Source organism: Morchella importuna (genome assembly GCF_003444635.1).
Source record: "Morchella importuna strain M04M26 chromosome Unknown Morimp01GS023, whole genome shotgun sequence".
Lineage (NCBI taxonomy): Eukaryota > Fungi > Ascomycota > Pezizomycetes > Pezizales > Morchellaceae > Morchella > Morchella importuna.
Genome location: NW_025763420.1, coordinates 654,544 through 670,134, shown reverse-complemented (window position 1 = coordinate 670,134; position 15,591 = coordinate 654,544). Strand labels below are relative to the sequence as shown.

Below are 15,591 nucleotides of genomic sequence, written 5' to 3'. Positions count from 1 at the left end.
CCAACGCCCACAAGAAAAATTCCTATTATCGAATTTCCCTTAAGTGAAGGTTAAACATACCACAACGTCAACGATAACTACCCATCACCAAACACCCATCGACAACACCCCTCACGGTCAAAATGCCTAACGCGTATGCAACCCCCCCATTGTCATTATTTCCATAGACGCGCGATATGGCCCCCGCTCGCTGGGCTTGTCTTTTCCATGTGAAGACAGGCCAGCTCGATCTTCTCTTCTCCTGGTATTCTAAAGAATTTTTTATTTTCTTTAGCAAGAAATAATCAATTAAATGAATATCGGGGTCTTGGGGTTGAAATTGTTTGAAAAGACCTTTCTCCCTTAAATCCATACTGTCTTGCATTTGATACTTCTACTACACATTGCAAGCGATGGTAGGGGGTTGATTTGCCTGTACATGTTACGCTCCCTTGGTTATACTTTGGGGTCTTGTTGGATAAGCTTGCAGATCCCAGAATTCCACCTCTTTGCCCATACTTACGGTATGTCGAGGAGCTGTGGCTGGGATGGTCATCTTTACCAATCAAATAAATTATAGTCGAGTTAGATTTTAGCTTCATGAGATAGCATGGGAATCCGTCTTCCCGTTACCTATACTCGGCGCTGTCTTGACTTCACAATCCTTTTCTTTTCGCGGAAATGGCCATACTGATGTTTTGCTCGTTTTTATTGCGTGGGATTAACAGGACTGTTCCCACTCAAGACCAGATTCTCGTCCCCGAGACCCTTCTCAAGAAGCGCAAGGCTAATGAGAAGACCACTGAGGAGCGTGCCTCTGAGGCCGCGGCCCGTAAGAAGGTTTGTTCATCCATCATCCATTTTCTTTTTTCATTGCAAGAGGTGGATAAGAGGAGGGCATTTGATGATGATACCAACCAAACATGAAGACTAGCCTCACCGGCGATGCTGTCATTGTTAACCATCTTTCGGGACTGAGAATAAATATGAAACATTGTTGTTTTTGACCATCCGTGAATTTCTTTTAGTATGTCGTTGCTGAGCTCTGCTAACATGTGCTTTTGGGAACGCTCAGGCCAACAAGGAGAAGCGCGCTACCATCTTCCAGCGCGCTGAGAAGTACGTGAAGGAGTACCGTGACGCTGAGCGCGAGAAGATCCGTGTCTCTCGCCAGGCCAAGATCGATGGCTCCTTCTACGTCCCAGCCCAGGCCAAGCTTGTCTTTGTTGTCCGTATCAAGGGTATCAACAAGATTGCTCCCAAGCCCCGCAAGATCCTCCAGTTGCTTCGTCTTCTCCAGATCAACAACGGTGTCTTCGTCCGCCTTACCAAGGCCACTCTTGAGATGCTGCGCGTTGTTGAGCCCTGGATCGCCTATGGTGAACCTAACCTCAAGAGCGTTCGTGAGCTTATCTACAAGCGTGGATACGGGAAGATCGATCGCCAGAGAATTGCTTTGGTATGTGCCCTTTTTATTATAACCCAAAGCACTCAGCCTTTGTTTTACTTGCCCCAATTCTGCCCCGATGATGAAGAATTTCGGATGTAAATCACTATATATGTCCAAGAGCGCAAACCATGTGGATATTTTCCGTTGCCTTCCTTCTGAGCCCTCCCATACCCCTCTTCGTATACCCACAGCTCTATAGCACTAGTAAACTCCCCACTAACACTCCTTAGACCGACAACAAGCTCATTGAGGAGTCCCTCGGTCAATACGGTATCATCTCCATTGAGGACCTCATCCACGAGATTTTCACTGTCGGCCCCAACTTCAAGCAGGCCTCCAACTTCTTGTGGCCATTTAAGCTCTCTTCTCCCACCGGTGGATTTAGGGCTCGCAAGTTCCAGCACTTCGTTGAGGGTGGTGACCTTGGTGACCGTGAACAGTTCATCAACGGTCTGATCCGTAAGATGAACTAAGTTGGATGTTAGGGATTTGGTGTTAAATAAACTATGTTCAAGGCAAAAGTTTTTTTTTGTTTCAATTTGTGTGGAAATGGGATGGCGTTTTTCTTTTTCACTGGCAGTGATCGTCCGAAAGTGATCTTAACTGCTCGATCGAGAATTGTAAATTGTAACAGAGTGTAATTAATTGTTCCATATCCCATCCGTCTACCACCGGAGGACGCCATTTCCATGCCGAGTCGTCCTGCAGGTGCACCTTGAATGGTCACTCGGTTTAATCATCACTCATCACTCGAGTCATCGCTTATGGCTAGCCGGAGTGAAAAGCTCTACTCTGTAAAACCTCAAATATCTACAATCCGATATCCTGACCCTAACTATACTACAATGATTCCTACTCGCTAATACTTCAGCCTCAAACATCCCTTAAATAGCTCTGCGGGATTTCCATTGCTCAACGCGTAACTCTCCGCCACGGTCTCCAGTGTCACTGCACTCTTATATATTCCGCCCGCGGTGTACCAATCCATCAAAGTCTTGACCTCTTCCTTTCTTAAAGGATCACATTTAACAACCTTCGCACCTTTTATACTTGGCGCAATACGCTCATCGGTTTTGTCCCAAGGACCGGGCTTCTCGCCTTTTAGTGCGAGTGTAAGGTCGGGGGTGCGTGGGGAGGGAGCAGTTGCGGCAATAGTGAGACCCCGAGGGAAGTCCTTAGTCCCATTAAGGTATGAAAGGAAGATGTTTGGAATACCAAGGTCGTGTGCGTGGATTTTCGCAAAGCCCGTGTCGCGATTCTCACTGAGACGGGAGATGAGGCTAAGATTGTCGAGGGCAAAGAGAACAGGAGGACTGCAAATAGGAATAACTTAGTTGAATCTTCAGAGATAAATATAGCTCGGGGGAGTACCGGTCAGTCATTGATAGCTCGGCGATTAGTGCCATGAAGATGTCATGCGACACTGTTGAATCTTCAATGCCAGCGTCAACGAGTTTAAGAAGCGTTTGGAATGTCTTCTCGGTTTTACCAACTCTATGAGGCGTGGTAGATTTAAGATTTTTCAGCAATGGAGCGTTGGCCTTGTGGATACGCTGCAGGAGGGCTGCTGTGTATTCTTTCTGAACCCACACGTTCCAGTGTGTATCATATTCGTATTCTGTATGCCCGAGTACTAGGTCCAAAGCTACGGGGGTATTAATAACTGCACACTTCTATGCGCATGTAGGGAGAAGGAGAAAGAGGAGATACAGTTTGGAATGGAAATGACGACCCAATCACTCTGGAAGGCCCATGCCATTGCTTGTGCTAGTAAGATACTTCTCCCACTCCCCTTGACACCATCCAAGATACGACGCTCGTGTAGTTCAGTTTTATTGAGACGGGCCTCATTGACCGCATTAATCATCGCGCCGATCTCCGTGCTCTCCTTCCTAACCAATGTCCCCGGTTTCTGGAAATACGGCCAGTGCTGTCCTGTCTTAAAGGCTTCAATGTGTCGCAATTTATCTACCACAGATCCAGGGATCTCGAACACCGTATTCTCGGTCTCTGGATTTCCCGCTAGCTCCTTTGCCATCTCTGGAAGGGTAATCGCCGGTGCATTGGTATTGCTAAGGACGATGGTGTTCTTGATGATCTTGCGTTGGCCGTCTAGGTATTGTCGCTTCCTTTCCGGAATATCCCTTTTTTTTCGCTTATGCTGGAACTTGTTGGACGATGCGCGCTGCTTAGCGGCGATCGCCTTGAGGTTTTTAACGTTACCACCTTTCTGAGGGTTGGCCTTTTTTGGGGGGTTTGCCAGTAGGGTAGAGGAAGTGGTGAATGAAGCGGCGGCTCCAGAGGTCGGGAAGACTCGCGGAAGAGGGCGCAGAACGAGCGGGAGTCGGGGAGCCCCCAGACAGCGGAGCGAGAGCGGTAGGAGGACCATTGCGGTAGTGGTACTGAGATTGCCCTGGTAGTGGGGTGGGAAGAGTCTGGTGGGTGGTTGTGCATCCTTAGTTACCCTGTCGCGGAGTGGGCGTTTTTTTTCTTTGAGGCTCTGGGATACAGATATTCTTTCTCTTCCTGTAAACAAATCAGCGGTCGGTGTCATCTACAATGCCTACAGCAATGGAAATAGATACCAAAATGGAGAGATTGTATGTCTCAACTCTATCATTCTTCTTTTTAAGAGTATGGCTACTAACACTACAGCACAGACCTGTTCTGGTAGAGAAGCCGATTCCTCTTGAATTCGACATGGGCAATCTCTGCGCTTTCGATACCAACCCCCTCGATCCTGCAGCCTATAAAGAATCCCTTGAGCAATGTCTCCAGGAAGCAGCTCGTGACGGTGCACAAGCGCTCATCAACCAGGTCTTAACCACGATTACGCTAAAGAGCACTCCTGATGGCGTATACGCTGAGCTACCGGAACCAGTGACGCCACTGCCCAGAGAGAAGCCGATTCCAAAGGCGAAGGAGCCCACGAAGTGGTATGCTGACTTTCCTCATTTCCGCCAATCTTCGAAGTCAATTGCTGACCATGCTACAGGGAGCTATTCGCCAAGAAGAAGGGCATCAAGGCCAAAGAGAAGGATGGCAAGCTCGTCTACGACGAGGAGAAGGGCGAATGGGTTCCTAAATGGGGCTACAAGGGTAAAAACAAGGATGGCGAAGGGGACTGGATCGTTGAAGTCGATGAGAAGAAGCAGAAAAAGAGGACCGGCGAGGAGGAGGATGTGGACCCAAGATCTCTGAGCCGTGCAGAGAGGATAGAAAGAATCAAGAAAAATGAGAGGCAAATGAAGAAGAATGAGAAGAGGGCTGTTACTGGTGGAAAAGTATGGGCTCCGAAGGGTGCTGGTGTCAAGAAGAGGTAAAATTGGGTCTAACGATATAATGAGCTGGTTGTATAGTTCTTAAATTGTTTGCATGTACAATATTATCGGGGTTTCAATTCTAAAAAGTTATCTGTTTCCGAATAATACTCAAACCAGGGGATGAATTGAAACCATTACCAGGTATTCATTGTTTATGACCTGGCATGTAAAGGTTTTAATCTTAGATCGACCTCACCTTCCACGTTTATATGTAACTACATCAATCAATTCGCAGTTTTATCTTTATACTCTATTCACTATGAAATTTCCTCATTTAGGGCCGGGCCCGTTTGGCAACAAGACAAAAGAGTTTTCTCTAAGGGCCAAAGCCTAACAAAAAGCCCGCTGAAGCGGAGTTTGGCCCCCTATAAGCTCCGTTTTGACCTGTTGGTATTCGACACTGTACGATCGAACGTTGGTTTAGTAATTCGCGTGCAACAAGCTGCTCGCAAGCTTTAGTTAAAGTACATGTATGTAAGTACTTCCTTTGATAAATTAATCCCCCTTGTCAAGATTGTAGACAGTAACCAATCAATTCTTCACTATCCATGGACATGAGTTATAATAATGAGCTAAGGCTCATGCGCAAAGGATAACTCTTCGTATCTACTGATTACATGTACATAATTATACCTATATACCTTAGCGTCGAACCGCATACAATTATAAGCCTTATTCAGTCGGCTTATCCAGAACGTAGGCTCACAATAGCCTTATCAGTACAAAAACCCTTTTTTAAGCCTTAACGTTTTAGACCGGGTTCTGTGTCAGACATAGAAGAGTGTCAATCCCATACAAATTTGTACGGGGATTTCTGTTGCCGAAGCTATCTCCACCATCTCTTGAGATATTTACTGCCAGATTTTTAACAAATGAATTCCATTTAAAAGCACACGGATTAGGATGGTTTCCAGATGGATTATCCTCTATTATGGTGTTATGGGGTCTTCTTTCTTTTTGGGGGCTTTGTGTCTGGTTTTGGTGCCGTTGCCATGCGACACACTTCTAGGTCTGACACAGTACTGGGTCGAAAACGTTATTTCATCCTTAAAACATGCTTAAATAGCACTTACCTGAACCTTTTTGTACTGATAAGGCTATTGTGAGCCTACGTTCTGGATAAGCCGGCTGAATAAGGCTTATAATTGTATGCGGTTCGACGCTAAGGTACATATAGCCCACGCGGACCAAACCAAGAGAGACCGAGACATTGAAATACGATTGTTCGAAAGTACATGTAGCTAATGTATATGTCCATTGTTTACATAGATCGCCCATGAAAATTGTGTCCCTTAAATTCCCTGGTTCAACAACTTGTTTTTTCCGGTTCATTAAAATCGCAGTAAAACACTTTAGGGGTGCAAACAGCAGCAACCTCGTCCCAAAACTGCTGGTGGATTACCAGACGGTCATTTGTCATAACCTGAAACTTCAAATCTCCCGCCCTAGCCGCGTCCTCTGGGAAAAGTAGGGTCAGCGTTGAGGCAAGCTTCTGTATTCAGAGTTCACTCAATGGTTAACAATGACTCTCTAGTCCTGCCAGTGTATATGACATATATAAAAGCTCAAATTGTGAAAGTCTCACATACTTCGTAAGTGTCTATATGCTCCAAAGGACAAATCATCCCTCGTCCCTTTGTGTTGCCCCTATTGTCCACTAGGTATAGTGTTGCTAGGTTTTCCATTTGTAGTTTTGAATCGTTGTCTGCTCCCATTCCACCATGATCAGCTGATTGATAGGTATTCTAATTTCGAATGTACTTATAGTATGTCAATATCTTTACTTACCAGTGTTGTAGTATAATTGCGTCTCTTGACTTTCGAGTTGAAATCGTAAGATCGATGACTTCGTTAGATCCTTGACTGATCATGAATTTATACGATTTTATCGCACCCGTTAGCGCTCTTTTCCAATTCTCGACAACTGGCATGTCAGCTGAAATGCATTCAGAAATGAACTACCCCGCAGCGCGATTAGGTAAATTATAAACTGCATGTGAGAATCTACAGACAGCACTTAACGAACGCAGTGAATGAGAACCGGTCAGATAGTTACGATATTTGATCTAATTACTCGTAATTTCATAGCGTTTCCGAACACAACCAATATTGCATGACATACAAAAAGATGGATTTGGCGCTTTTTGTATGGTATGCAATAGCAGTCGTGTTCGGAAACGTCATGAATTTACGGGTACATGTAGTAATTCACAATATAATGTGCAAAAGTCAAAGACTCGGGCTGCATTTATGTACTATCATGAGAGATTACTCGTCATTTGTTCATCTATATTCCTTCTCGATCATACGTATACATGTATACATATTCATCTTACATAACGGTCAATAGCTACATGTAAATACATACACATACATGTATATACATACAAGTATGTAACTACAATACTTATAATTATTCCACGGATTTAAGAAAATATTACACCTTAGAATATAGACGACTTCCCTAGCCACCCGAACACCCCCCTCACCCGAACAGTCGAGTATGGTTGGTATAAAAACCGGTTACAACGAAGATCTATTCTTTTTTAACGTTGACTGTTTAGGTGAGGGGGTGTTCGGGTGGCTAGGGAAGTCGTCTATCTATCATGATCAATATTAGATGTCTGTAAGAGCTTCGTGGCATCACATACATGATGTGTGTGTGAAGTCATTTGAATTGTTTCTAGGATCACATACATGATGTACCTACTTTTTTATATATATTCCAAGGCCACTAGTATACATGTATTCAACCGAATCGACCGGAGCACTTAGTTCTCGTTACTACATGTATCTACCAAACGATACTGAAGCTCCCCATATGGCCATGCACACTCAGGGTTAGGGTTTCGGCACCGCGATATTATCCCGAGGAACCGTATTCCCCGCACACCCCTCGCATTCTTAAATGGATAATAAATTAAACATCTTCGTTAAGATTCACCCCAATCAACTCTCACTCGATGTCTTCTAGCTCACCTTTTGACCTCACGGGGAAAACTGCCCTGTGCACTGGCGGCACCCGTGGTATTGGCCAAGCTATGGCCCTTGCGCTAGCTGAAGCTGGCGCTGATATTATTCTTGTACAGGTGGGTCTCTCGTCTAAATATACTTTTATTTCATCCAATTAACATCGAATCCTATTGTAGAGGGATACTTCAAATACGACGACTCAATCGGCTATTAGAGCACTCGGTAAATCTTGCAATATCGTCACCGCCGACCTATCCTCAGCGGAATCTGTTGCTGCACTTATTCCGACTCTTGTAGCCGATCCCTCAAAGCTTCCCAACAGACGTATAGACATTCTGTTGAATAGCGCCGGCATCCAACGTCGCCATCCTTCTCATAAGTTCCCAGAGGACGATTGGAATGAAGTTCTGCAAACCAATCTTTCTACGGTCTTCGTTCTTTGCCGTGATATTGGGAATTACTGGCTTAGTGACTTACCTCCTTTGAGAGGACGCATCATAAATGTTGCATCTCTTCTCTCCTTCCAGGGAGGACTAACAGTTCCAGCATACTCTGCTTCGAAAGGCGGTGTGCTACAACTGACAAAGGCGCTCAGTAACGAATGGGCTGGCAGAGGAATTGGCGTCAACTGCATTGCGCCAGGATATATTGCGACGGATATGAACAAGGCGTTGATTAGCGATGAGACTAGAGCGAAGCAAATTATGGACCGTATTCCGGCCGGAAGGTGGGGCAGTCCGGAGGATTTTAAAGGACCAGTAGTGTTTTTGGCATCCGAGAAAGCAAGTGGATATGTAAGTGGGGAGTGTTTGGTTGTTGATGGAGGATGGATGGGAAGGTAAAAACCTAGGTGTGTTTACCATGTGAATTTCATCTGTGAGAGAATTATTGTTTATATATCGAGAAATTATATAAAATGGCGACCTTGTGATAGATTGACGAAGCAAAGATAACATTATACTAAAAGAGTTATTGAAAATACTTCTTTTATTATCCCACGCGTTTCTCGATTTACTATGTTAATACATGAGTATCCTTTGACTTGCTGCCTAGTTATATCTCAGCGGAGTGGATATATATTATTAAGCTTAAAAATATTTTTTAGATCTGAAATTAGGAATTGCCTAGCTAGCCTAGCACTGGTTAGGAGAGATCTAGATATATTTGATCCTGACACGGTCTTGGAAAAATATTAACCGGAAGAGTATTATTTCGATGAAATCTGCAACTACATGAAGATAGAGTTAGAACCTAACATCAAGACTAGCTATAGGCTTTAATTAGTCGAGCCCTGTGAACCCAGGGAGTTGTATACGTTGGTTTTTGTTTCACGGGAACAAATCGCCAAATTCGGTCGGAACTTAATTGAAGGACCAAAAGAGTACGTGTATATAGTTGCGGGTCAGTGGCCCATATACAAACTTTTTTCACACTGGAGAGCACTAAGATATGTACAATATTAATACTTAGATGTGAGTAAATCAACAACAACAAGTACAGCGACTTTGGATGTCATAGCCTATTCGGACGTTGTATGTAAATAGATACATGTATTATAGGTAACAGCGTTAACATGCAAGAGCTGCGAGTGATCTTCTATGAGTAAAGTGGTTACCCGGGCTGGCTGACCAACCATTATATTTAGGGCACAGGGCTATCGGGCCATTAGTGATTAACGCCCTCGTTCACTCCTCCCTCCATCATCATCATCTCTGTGACATCCTTGAATCTGATCTCCATCGGCGACCTCCATCAATCCATCATCAGAAGCTATCCCTTTTTACATACAAACATCCTATTGTCATTCCTAAAGCAAACCAAAGAAGACATTTAATATGGTAGGTAACCTAGAAGAGTTGGTATCAGATATTACCTGAAATCGGTGTTATCAGCTACATCAAGGTTTTAAGATAGCTAGAAGCTCAAGAGATTAACATGTATCTTCGATATAGGGTAGTGCACAGTCTGGCATGGGTGGTCCTCCTTCCGGGGACCAAAACGATAAGTCGCAGGACAAGAAAGTAATTATCCATCTCCTCATCTACAACCGCCGCTCCCACCCCCGGGTTTCATCACTAGAGTTCCATCAAGTTGCTATTTACCATCAGATAAAATAAGCTAATAATTTAACAGAAGGAAAAGCCAAAGTACGAGCCTCCGCCACCAACCACCCGTGTTGGCCGTCGCAAACGCCGCGCCGCCGCCGGTCCCGATGCTGCTAGCAAGCTTCCAACAGTGTTTCCAAATGCACGGTGTAAACTAAAATTATTACGGATGGAACGTATTAAGGATCACTTGCTTCTCGAGGAGGAGTTTGTACAGAACCAGGAGCAGCTGCGCCGGAATAAGGGTGAGAAGGGAGGCTTAGAGCAGAGGCAAGAGGAGGAACGAAGTCGTGTTGACGATATGCGGGGAAGCCCTATGGGTGTAGGGAACTTGGAGGAAATGATTGATGACGATCATGCAATTGTTTCCTCCGCGACCGGGCCTGAGTACGATGCTTCCTTCGTAGTGATACAGTTTTGATAGAGTGCAAGACACACTAACGGGTAAATAGATACTACGTCTCTATCATGTCCTTTGTCGATAAGGACCTTCTAGAACCTGGCTGTTCTGTTCTTCTTCACCACAAGACCGTCTCAATTGTCGGTGTCCTTACAGAAGAGTCGGATCCTTTGATTTCAGTTATGAAGCTTGATAAAGCCCCGACAGAATCGTATGCAGATATTGGTGGTCTAGAAACCCAGATCCAGGAGGTCCGTGAAGCTGTCGAGCTACCCCTACTACACCCTGAGCTGTATGAAGAAATGGGCATCAAGCCTCCAAAGGGTGTCATTCTATACGGAGCCCCCGGAACCGGAAAAACCCTTCTCGCCAAAGCCGTAGCAAATCAAACATCTGCCACTTTCTTACGTATCGTTGGTTCTGAGCTTATTCAGAAATACCTCGGTGATGGACCTCGTCTCTGTCGTCAAATTTTCCAGGTCGCTGCTGAGCACGCGCCTAGTATCGTATTCATCGATGAAATTGATGCTATCGGTACTAAACGTTATGATTCAACAAGTGGGGGTGAGAGGGAAGTACAGAGGACCATGCTGGAACTTCTAAATCAATTGGACGGTTTCGATGACAGGGGTGATGTCAAGGTTATCATGGCCACAAACAAGATCGAGACCCTAGATCCTGCATTGATTAGGCCTGGACGGATTGATCGTAAGATTTTATTTGAGAATCCAGATCGTAAGTTCGCCTTCACAAGGAGTGAATGACAAGAAAACCACTAATGTCTAGCTACAGAAAACACAAAACGAAAGATTTTTACACTCCACACCTCAAAAATGTCCCTCAGTAGTGATGTAGATCTTGAAGAGTTTATCAATCAGAAGGATGACCTTTCTGGTGCTGATATCAAAGCAATTTGTACTGAGGCTGGTCTACTCGCGCTGAGGGAGAGGAGAATGAGGGTACAAATGGCGGATTTCAGGACTGCTAGGGAAAGAGTCTTGAAGACCAAGAATGAGAGTGAGCCGGAAGGTTTGTACTTGTAGGCGTTTTTAGTTAGGCGTCTAAGTACAAATATGAGGATCTGATGACGATTAATTCATTCTTTTCATTGTTGTGTATCATAGCACTCTTTCCCATACCAAGGATTTAGATCCTAGTTTTTTCCCCATGAAATACGAAATTTCTGGGCTCTCTTGATTGTAGTTTTTCTCCGAATGATATTATTTACAAGGTAACCCATAAATGATAGAACGCCATGAACATCCATTGCAAAAGTTTAACCTCCAAGGTTTCGAATTTAAAACAATGTATCTTCCTGCGAAATGTTAGGGATAGGATATATATACGGAACTTGAACTGGATGCATACGTCTCTAAGGTATTCTCCAACATCTGCTTGCCTAAAGGTCGTAATGCCAGTAGGATCAAGCCTTCTAACTTCGGCAGTCGATCTTGCAGTTACTCCGAACCCCTACAACCGTAATCAGCACCTCAAACCCACCCCCGAAAAGAGAGTCAGGAAAAACAAACCAACGGTGTATCATTCATTGAGTAGACAATAACTCCCTGGTGCTCCGGTGTATCCTCACTAATCCTACCAACATGTGCCTTGACAACATTGTTCCCGTACAGAAAGGGCATCTCTCCATTGGGCTTCACCCAGACCTTGTATTTCGCATGTTCCGCAATATGGTTTAACGCTGTGATATGAAGTTTGAATTTTCCGGTCTTTGTGAATTTTCCTAAACAGGTTCCAAGAGAGAGGAGGGAGTCGCGAGCGACAGAGGTGGCTAGCTTTGCAATTGATTCACGGACATAATAAACCCGGTCCTTCTGGATGCGGAAGCAGTGAGGGTCATCTGGTCGGTCAATCAAGTGGGTGATATTACGGCCGATATAATTTGCAAGCTTCTCAAAGAGGCGTTCAGTTTCTGTATCAGTGAGAGGACGCATTTTGATATTTGGGGGGTGAGCGACTTTTTGGTGGGTCGTCGTCTGTCGTGGAGGTTTTTTCTTTTCTTAGGAAAACTTTAGTTGAAGCTTTTTGCGGCTCTGTGTGGACAGGGTAACTAAAAGGCCGGGTTAAGACTTGGCTTGAAATTTTCCCAGTTGGTTTGCGGTGCTACAGTGGAATTTTTGGGTAGAATTCTATTACATCCACTACGCTAGACGATACACAATGGCGGCACCAAAACGGAAACAAGATAACTACCCCGTGGCCAGTAAGAAGCCTAAATACGGGAAAGAATTTACAAAAAATAACTCTAAAGATGGTGAAACTAAGAAGAGCAAAAAGGAACTTGCTGCTGCGCCAAAATCAAAGCCGGTATTAAACGTGGAGTCCGATAGCGACGAATTGGACGATGACGATGCGCTCGTGGGCATCAAGGATGACGGGAGTGGGGCAGAGGAAGAAGATGAGGAAGGTGACGAGGAAGGTGACAAAATGAACACTGAAGGGAAAGTAGACGGGAGCGCCGAGGCTGGAACTGGATGTAAGTGGTTTATGAATATCTTGTTAGGCTGGAATTACTTAGGTGGAAACTAATGTAATTGTTCATCGTTCGGCAGCTTCAAAATCCAAAGAAGCGCATGCAGAGCAGAAACGTCTTGCAGCAGAACGAAAGCAAGCAAAGCCACTTGGAAACATCCTCATCAGAGGGAAAAAAATATGGGAACAGATTAGAAGACGACAATTGCCTGCTGCCGAGCGAAAGGGGCTCATTGAAGAGTTGTCAAAACTAATCAAAGGAAACGTTAAAGAGCTGGTCTTCAAGCACGATGCATCCCGGATTGTACAGACCGCATTGAAATACGGTGACAAAAAGACAAAGGAAAATATCACACTTGAGCTGAAAGGGACATATGTCGCTTTGGCGCAAAGTAAGACGCTAATGTCTTCACCCAGAGAAACACAATTATTGACTTTTATGATTTAGGCAGCTACGGAAAATACATGGTTGTTAAGCTCATGCATTACGGTTCCCCCGAAATGAAGAAAATGGTTGTAGAAGAGTTCTACGGAAGCGTGCGAAAGTTGATCAAACATCGTGAAGCATCTTTTGTCATCGAAGATTGCTTCCGGGAATATGCCACCCCAGCACAAAAAGCAATGCTTCTCCGCGAGTTTTATGGCGTTGAATTTGCTATTTTCAAAGACGAAAAAGATGCTACGACATCATTGAAGGATATTCTTGAGAAAATGCCTGATAAGAGGGCCATCATTATGAAGTCTCTATTTGACCTTATCTCTGGCGTGGTAGAGAAGGGCGCTGTGTTTTTCACAATCGTTCATAAAGCCATGTTGGAGTATATTTCCAACGCTAAGATTGGTACCCCAGAAGTAACCGAGTTCATTGAGCTAGTAAAGGAACACGTACATGATATTGCCTTTACAAAAGATGGCACTCAGGTTGTTATGCGATGTTTAGCGCTGGGAACTGCAAAGGTATGGAAGATAGCTCATTTACAAGAGTACAAACAAATATTAACATTAAGCAGGACCGAAAAGTGATGATAAAACAACTCAAACCAGTCACTGTGCAACTTGCTACAAGCGAAGTAGCTTTCCTTGTCCTTGTAGCAGTATTCGAAACTGTGGACGATACTGTCCTTGTGGCCAAGTCCCTACTGCCTGAGTTCCAGTCAAACTTCAATAATCTTGCAATTGACAAGTTCGGTCGGATCGCCGTTCTATATCCTTTTGCCGGACGCAAACCTAGACTTCTCCCGCCCTCAGCACTTCCTCTCCTCAAAGAGATTGACGAGCTTCGCCAGACGACCAGGTATGGAAAGAGTCGGCATGCTCGCTTAAACAAGCTGTCGAATACACTGAAGAATCATTCGCTGACGCGGCATTTTAACCTGCAGTAAGAAAGACCCAGAAACGCGCCAGTCCGAACTAAGGAACCATTTTTCCCCTGTTCTGATAGAGGGCATTACCGGGAACGCCGAAGATTTGTGTGCAAACTCGTTTGGGTGTCAATTTATCATTGAGGTTCTTTTGGGCGCCACTGGTAAGCCACATGCTGCCCTTTCCGTTAGCAAATACTCGAATTAAGCTTTTTCTGTGGCCAACGCTAACCCGATTTGTCTCCACCTGCAGGTGATAAAGCCTCAACGCTAGAAAGAGTTGCTGAACAAGCAGCAGGCGATCCAACCTCTGAAGGCCATATTGTAGGCACGGCTTTTGGTGGTAGAATGCTAAAGACTCTTGTAGCAGGTGGTCACTACAATCCTAAAGAAAAGAAGGTTGAAGGTAAGTTACTGTTACACCAACCATAACCCTACTGACCACTGCTTGATCCTTCATCTTTTTACTTGCGCGGTTCTCTCCTCAGTCAGGAGAAAAATGCTAATCTATTCCGGATCTTTCCAGTTGTCACGCCACCAATTAATTTCCACAATCTTCTTTACCCCAAAATCAAGCCTCATCTTCTTTCCTGGGCAACGGGAGCAGGGTCGTTCATTGTGGTTGGATTGCTTGAAACAGAAGGCTTTGAGCACGGATCTGATCTGCGCAAGGAGCTGAAAGAGAAGAAGTCAATGGCGAGGCTGAAGTCTGCAGTTGAGGATGGAAACAAAGGATCTAGTGTGATCCTTGAGGCCCTCGAGTAAAAAAAATATACATATCACTCTGTGTTTAGCCTTGGCAGAGGTGGTTGGATGGATAATAGGGAAATGATTAGGGAAGCATCTGTACTATACTTAAAACATGGACTGTTGTCCGTATGAGGAACTGGGCTGGTGTGTACTTACAACTGTTCACGCAGTAGTCAAGTCAGGGATTGATCGTGCCGTGTTGGGTTGCCCTACTACTTGGCCTGCGTATTTCATCCCATTTTGCTGTAGGGTGACACCTCAGGAGGGAGTGGAAGGTCAACCAGCAAAAAAGAAAGAAAAAAAGAAATTATCAGAAAAGGGAGAATCACATACATGATGTATGTACTCCACAAGCACCACAAGAGTACACCATCCTCGATGAGCTCACCGATTCCTCGTGCTCATTCTCATTCGCTACTGTATCTTTGTTGTCGTTTGTTAACCCAGCTTCTCAAACTTAGCCTATTTGAGTACGTAAGTGACATGATCCCCATGTCTCGGCACTGAGTCGGCAGGTAGCACGAGGAGCACACCGTATCCTTGCACGGGTCTTTGCAGCAGGCAACCAAGCCAAGCTTTTCGGCCCGTGTTCCCAATTCCAGGAACATGAATTTTGGTATCTGGGTCACCGCAACTCCTAATTCCTAATTCCTAATAAGTAAATGCGGTTTACTGAAAGGCCTTTATTGTCAGTAAAGCTAGCCCAAGTCCCACGTGAGGTACATTTGTAAATTTCAGAAAAATCTGTGATGATCCCAAA

The 15,591-nt window shown here is 44.7% G+C and overlaps 8 protein-coding genes across 8 annotated transcripts; 5 read left to right on the top strand and 3 right to left on the bottom strand.

The window, feature by feature from the left end:
• Positions 1-122: 122 nt before the first annotated feature.
• On the top strand, positions 123-1,902 carry LAJ45_07389 (uncharacterized protein; the record flags this gene model as incomplete). The annotated part of the gene is made up of 4 exons (XM_046116947.1): positions 123-133; positions 708-819; positions 1,055-1,438; positions 1,660-1,902. The coding sequence occupies 4 exons, from the start codon at positions 123-125 to the stop codon at positions 1,900-1,902; spliced, it is 750 nt and encodes a 249-aa protein (XP_045969982.1).
• A 386-nt stretch (positions 1,903-2,288) lies between these two features.
• LAJ45_07388 (uncharacterized protein) lies at positions 2,289-3,818 on the bottom strand (the record flags this gene model as incomplete). Its single annotated transcript, XM_046116946.1, has 3 exons — positions 2,289-2,742; positions 2,801-3,074; positions 3,140-3,818. The coding sequence occupies 3 exons, from the start codon at positions 3,816-3,818 to the stop codon at positions 2,289-2,291; spliced, it is 1,407 nt and encodes a 468-aa protein (XP_045969981.1).
• Positions 3,819-3,988: 170 nt separating this feature from the next.
• LAJ45_07387 (uncharacterized protein) lies at positions 3,989-4,752 on the top strand (the record flags this gene model as incomplete). Its single annotated transcript, XM_046116945.1, has 3 exons — positions 3,989-4,029; positions 4,090-4,365; positions 4,425-4,752. The coding sequence occupies 3 exons, from the start codon at positions 3,989-3,991 to the stop codon at positions 4,750-4,752; spliced, it is 645 nt and encodes a 214-aa protein (XP_045969980.1).
• Positions 4,753-6,044: 1,292 nt separating this feature from the next.
• On the bottom strand, positions 6,045-6,683 carry LAJ45_07386 (uncharacterized protein; the record flags this gene model as incomplete). Its single annotated transcript, XM_046116944.1, has 5 exons — positions 6,045-6,065; positions 6,155-6,244; positions 6,342-6,457; positions 6,541-6,564; positions 6,647-6,683. The coding sequence occupies 5 exons, from the start codon at positions 6,681-6,683 to the stop codon at positions 6,045-6,047; spliced, it is 288 nt and encodes a 95-aa protein (XP_045969979.1).
• A 1,032-nt stretch (positions 6,684-7,715) lies between these two features.
• LAJ45_07385 (uncharacterized protein) lies at positions 7,716-8,567 on the top strand (the record flags this gene model as incomplete). The annotated part of the gene is made up of 2 exons (XM_046116943.1): positions 7,716-7,841; positions 7,902-8,567. 2 exons carry the CDS (start codon positions 7,716-7,718, stop codon positions 8,565-8,567), a joined length of 792 nt encoding a protein of 263 aa, XP_045969978.1.
• A 993-nt stretch (positions 8,568-9,560) lies between these two features.
• On the top strand, positions 9,561-11,273 carry LAJ45_07384 (uncharacterized protein; the record flags this gene model as incomplete). Its single annotated transcript, XM_046116942.1, has 5 exons — positions 9,561-9,563; positions 9,678-9,746; positions 9,859-10,217; positions 10,283-10,965; positions 11,023-11,273. 5 exons carry the CDS (start codon positions 9,561-9,563, stop codon positions 11,271-11,273), a joined length of 1,365 nt encoding a protein of 454 aa, XP_045969977.1.
• Positions 11,274-11,527: 254 nt separating this feature from the next.
• On the bottom strand, positions 11,528-12,182 carry LAJ45_07383 (uncharacterized protein; the record flags this gene model as incomplete). Its single annotated transcript, XM_046116941.1, has 3 exons — positions 11,528-11,545; positions 11,599-11,700; positions 11,760-12,182. The coding sequence occupies 3 exons, from the start codon at positions 12,180-12,182 to the stop codon at positions 11,528-11,530; spliced, it is 543 nt and encodes a 180-aa protein (XP_045969976.1).
• A 226-nt stretch (positions 12,183-12,408) lies between these two features.
• LAJ45_07382 (uncharacterized protein) lies at positions 12,409-14,846 on the top strand (the record flags this gene model as incomplete). Its single annotated transcript, XM_046116940.1, has 7 exons — positions 12,409-12,724; positions 12,801-13,112; positions 13,169-13,677; positions 13,731-14,014; positions 14,100-14,245; positions 14,335-14,487; positions 14,608-14,846. The coding sequence occupies 7 exons, from the start codon at positions 12,409-12,411 to the stop codon at positions 14,844-14,846; spliced, it is 1,959 nt and encodes a 652-aa protein (XP_045969975.1).
• Between the last annotated feature and the right edge of the window lie 745 nt (positions 14,847-15,591).